General features: G+C 31.2%; 1 protein-coding gene across 1 annotated transcript in view; it reads right to left on the bottom strand.

Annotated features, from left to right (window-relative positions):
* Positions 1–1,287: 1,287 nt before the first annotated feature.
* LOC106475101 (ATP synthase mitochondrial F1 complex assembly factor 2-like) overlaps positions 1,288–5,128 on the bottom strand; it is an 18,418-nt gene continuing 14,577 nt past the window's right edge. The window contains exons 7-8 of the mRNA XM_013935799.2: positions 3,258–3,373; positions 1,288–1,914 (exon numbers count right to left, since the gene is read on the bottom strand). Of these exons, the coding sequence (XP_013791253.1) occupies positions 1,777–1,914; positions 3,258–3,373 (254 nt within the window). The 3' untranslated portion in view covers positions 1,288–1,776. The remainder of the gene's footprint in view (positions 1,915–3,257; positions 3,374–5,128) is intronic.

The following is a 5,128-nucleotide window of genomic DNA, read 5'->3' as shown; positions in this document are numbered from 1 at the left end:
GGTCACGAGACAACTCGTAAAGAAATCACACTGGGAACATGGTCACAAGACAACTCGTAAAGAAATCACACTGGGAACATGGTCACAAGACAACTCGTAAACAAATCACACTGTGGGAACATGGTCACAAGACAACTCGTAAACAAATCACACTGTGGGAACATGGTCACAAGACAACTCGTAAAGAAATCACACTGTGGGAACATGGTCACAAGACAACTCGTAAAGAAATCACACTGTGGGAACAAGTTTCACAGGACAACTTGTAACATGAGCTTGAAATTCCAAGAAAGTACAACAGCTAGACTATTCAAATACTTATTTTGGCAAGTAATGTGTTCATAAGAAATTTGAAAATGCTAAAAGTAAATATATTTTTTCTCCTTTCCTGGAAGTAACGTCTGTTGATGAGCATTTGCTAACAGTAGAGCTTGACAATACTCACCAAAAATACAAATCAAAACATGGGATGGGTTAAAAGATCTTTCAGATATAAAAGACTGTTTAGTGTAGGTAGTGTTATTAGTTAATTAATATCATGTTTGTAATTCATGATGTCGAGGCTATCGAACATTGCGTTTGCAATTCATTGATGTTGAGGCTATGGAGATTTCTAGAAGGCCTAAGTGATAGATGTATAAATAGCTGCAATCAGACGAGTGGAAACAGAGTAAACGTAAAGTCACGTGAAAGAGAACTTCAATCAGAGAAAAGTTAGAAAATGTAAAGTTAACCCTCGTGGGTGTGAATGGCCTAACAGTTGATATGTTAGAGTGAGATTTACAGTTTGAAAGGAGAATAATTTGTCTCATCAAAGAGAGTTCTAAACTAATTGAACCCACCTGTGTGGACTTTGACAAAAGGCAGATGATTATTGGAAGTACAAAGATCATACGATTATTGGAAGTACAAAAAGCATGCGATTATTGGAAGTACGAAAAGCAGACGATTATTGGAAGTTCAGGATACAACTGAGGTAACTCATGTGACAGTGTAAGAGAATTACAAAAGGATACTATTGAGATAAAAATAGTTAGGCTTGTCAACTGAATTCTAAGGCAATTGAATTGGCCTAAGTGGAATTTTGACAAGAAAAAGAGAGCTGTATAGTGTTTAAGATACAACTATGATCTCCTTAGTGTAAAGAATGACACCTACTGTAAAAGAATCTGAAGCCCAACACACCCATAAATTTACATTAATATATATATATACAACTAAAAAGTAAGTTTATGACAAGATTATTGAATGAAATATTACATTTTTATAGAAAAAATAGTGCTAAACTTATGATGACAAAATTTATTTTGCAATGAGTCATTTTCAGTTTTAAATACAATACTGATTGACAGCTTTACATTACAAAATCTAAGAAAAAAACATGAAATAATAATTGAAATTCATAAAAAATATTACAGAGAAATTCAGGATTTACTCATGTATTTTATTCCACTGAAAGTGTGGGAACCCTGAAAACTTTGATTTGAAAAAAACATCATGAAAGACAGGTTCTCAGGAAATGTACTTTGATATGCAAACTGGTGAGGTTTCAATCACAATATACTGGTAAAAACCTCACACCACTACTAACAATACTAGTTACATTTGACTTTAATTTTGTATTACAAACTTACTTTAAAACTGTTAGTTTAAGTAGTGCTGGACATTCACTGACTTGAATACCCAATTCACAGACAAATAAAACTAAAACTACTTATGTGCAACCTCACTTACCCAGATCTACATTGATGGGATATTGTATCTAATCGTTTGATGTTATCTTTTCATACATTTTGTAAGGTACTCTGTAGATTCACTATTAAAATGGACAAAGAGTACAGCTGCAGCAACTTTGGACTGTACCTGCATCTGTTCAAGGTCGTGAGCCCACTCTAATCTACCCCACTGATCTGTCTGTAAATAGACATTCAGCAGATATTTTAAACTGTAAAATATTGTTTATAAATTGACACACATCAAAGATATTTTAAACTGTGAAATATTGTTTATAAAGTGACACACAAAGATGTTTTAAAGTGTAAAGTACTGTTTATAAAGTGACACACAAAGATGTTTTAAAGTGTAAAGTACTGTTTATAAAGTGACATACAAAGATGTTTTAAAGTGTAAAGTACTGTTTATAAAGTGACATACAAAGATGTTTTAAAGTGTAAAGTACTGTTTATAAAGTGACACACAAAGATGTTTTAAAGTGTAAAGTACTGTTTATAAAGTGACACACAAAGATGTTTTAAAGTGTAAAGTACTGTTTATAAAGTGACATACAAAGATGTTTTAAAGTGTAAAGTACTGTTTATAAAGTAACACATCAAACATGTTTTAAACTGTGAAGTACTGTTTATAAAGTGACACACATCAAAGATGTTTTAAACTGTGAAATACTGTTTATAAAGTGACACACATCAAACATGTTTTAAACAGTGAAGTATTGTTTATAAAGTGACACATCAATCATGTTTTAAACTGTGAAGTATTGTTTATAAGGTGACACACATCAAAGATGTTTTAAACTGTTGTTGTCTGTAAACACATTCAGCAACATTGTTTTAAATTGTGAGCATGGTTGTCAGTAAACGGACATTCAGCAAAGATGTCTTAACCCATGAAGCATTTCTGTTAAGACATATAATGAATATTTTGTAAGCTGTGAAGTATTTAAAAGTTCAAATACAGAAGTGGATATCAAGCTAGTTAAAATAAAATTAACTCAATACATAAAAAATATGTAGAAATAAAACACTTCTCTAGAATTCCTAGTATTTCAAGTTGCTAAACTTACTCTGGCAATATCAAGTTTAAGAACTTTTTCTCACAAAAACAGTATAGTAATTAATGTACATTATTTTTAGCCTTTTATATCAAATTTGATTATTTGAACTATTTTTATTCATTCAAATAAACAATATTTTAGTAAAAAATTCATTATTAAAAGACTTTTGTTCTCTGTATTACAATATCTAACAATTAAGATGGGCTGTTGTTTAAGACTCATAATGTAGATAATTTAATATGAAGAATTATAAACGGACTTTTCTGTATGTTAAAATACTTTTATTGTGAGCTTTCAGCCCTCCTGCCAGAGCCTTCATCGGTTAACAATGCACACAGTAAGAGGGCCGAAAGCTCCCAATAAAAGTATTTTAATGTAGAGTACAGTTGAGATGGGCTTTTAAGTTTTGAAGATGTGTAATTAGTTCATAAGAGGGCTTTTACCATATAAGTAAAAAGGTAGTTACCTGGAATTCAACTTCCAATCTTGAAAGTGATACAGCTGTTTCCACATCAAGAAATCTATCCACGAGGGACAACGTCAAAACTAAAGACTTCAAGTTCTCTACTGCAAAAGAAACTCCTACAAAAAATAAAGATTTAAATCGGATATGAAAGCCTTGTTCGTAAAGAAAACAAAATTCATTCAACCTTTCCGTTGATACACTTAATCCTGTAGATTACCTAAACTACGTTAATGTCGTAATGTATTTAAAAAAAATACAAGTTCAGTTGAATGAAGTTATAAAGATGTTAAATCTCACATACCAAATACTACGGAAAATGATGAAAGTGCAGAAAAATAAAAATATGATTTGGCTTACTTCTGGTGAAGATTCATAATCTAGGTTAGAAGAATTCTCTTAGTAAATATCAAGTTTTATTATTTCAATAACCTTATAACAAAAAGAGCTTAGAGTATTGAAAATTTTGTAATTCTAACTAATTACCTTAGTTAGATCCTTAGAAAATGTTTGTTTTGGGTATTCGTGCAAGGTTACATGAACATTATTTGCAAAACTTATCGCTAATTTTGAACTTATAGACTAGGGAGAAGAAAAATAATTTACATCATCTGTTTTTATATTATGTTAGTTAAATGCCTATTCTATCAGAGAGGATATTGCAGTAAAAAATCATCCAAGGTGAATTGAATAGTGACTTGTAATATTCTTTGCTGGCTGAATTTACAACATCTGTACATCACATTGTGAGAAAACAAGAGTCAGTGTGTCACGCTGTCAACTAAACAAAAACGTGATGAATTCAAGTGTGCTTTCTTGGTTCAATTCTACTGGGAGTTCTCCAAGTAAAGATCATATTTTATGATCATCATGTTTAGATCTAACTTGAGAAATATAAGCTGATGGCCTAATCACAGTTCTGTCTTTTCCTCTGTGTATATTTAGTTTTCTTTTTGTTTGTCGATATCAAAGACTGTGTTAATTTTTTTAGCTCATCTGGTCTAATTATTTCTCACACACAAGAAAACTCAGTCAAGTTTTACTACTCCACAAATTTCCTGGTTGTATCTGCAGATCTAATTATCCGTTACTTGCCGGGAAATCATTTCACCTGAAAATACCACAAACTCACTTCCAACTCTTGAACTACTCTTAACTGAACAGTGCAATTTAACTGTAAATCTTAATATAATGAATCCAAGCCCTAAAATGTTGATCACTAGTTTGTGGAACAAGATACAAACCATGGATCATCTAGATTCACAGTCCAGCAGAGTGACCATTAGACCATGAAGATAAGGATCAAACTTACATACTGATATTCAACAGACTGCTTGATAAGGCCTAGAAACAAAGGAATCATATTATCTGTACTTGTTTTAGTACTCAAAACACAGAATGGCTCATAATATAACAACTAATTTTCATCATATCAATTATACTTTAACATAAAAAATTATGAACTTTAAAGAAACAGACACTGGAAGAAATGAAAAAATATAACAGTTCTTCCATGAAAGATTCTCAGCCAGACATATAGATGGGTTATAAGTTTTTCTACGAATGATTATCAGCCAGACATATATAGGTTATAAGTTTTTCTATGAAAGATTATCAGTCAGACATATATAGGTTATAAGTTTTTCTATGAATGATTATCAGCCAGACATATATATGGGTTATAAGTTTTTCTATGAAAGATTATCAGCCAGACATATATATGGGTTATAAGTTTTTCTACGAAAGATTATCAGCCAGACATATATATGGGTTATAAGTTTTTCTACGAAAGATTATCAGCCAGACATATATATGGGTTATAAGTTTTTCTACGAAAGATTATCAGCCAGACATATATATGGGTTATAAGTTTT

This window comes from Limulus polyphemus, unplaced genomic scaffold (assembly GCF_000517525.1).
Source record: "Limulus polyphemus unplaced genomic scaffold, Limulus_polyphemus-2.1.2 Scaffold8087, whole genome shotgun sequence".
Classification (NCBI taxonomy): domain Eukaryota; kingdom Metazoa; phylum Arthropoda; class Merostomata; order Xiphosura; family Limulidae; genus Limulus; species Limulus polyphemus.
Note: the sequence above shows the minus strand (reverse complement) of the source record. Positions and strands in the feature narration are given on the sequence as shown.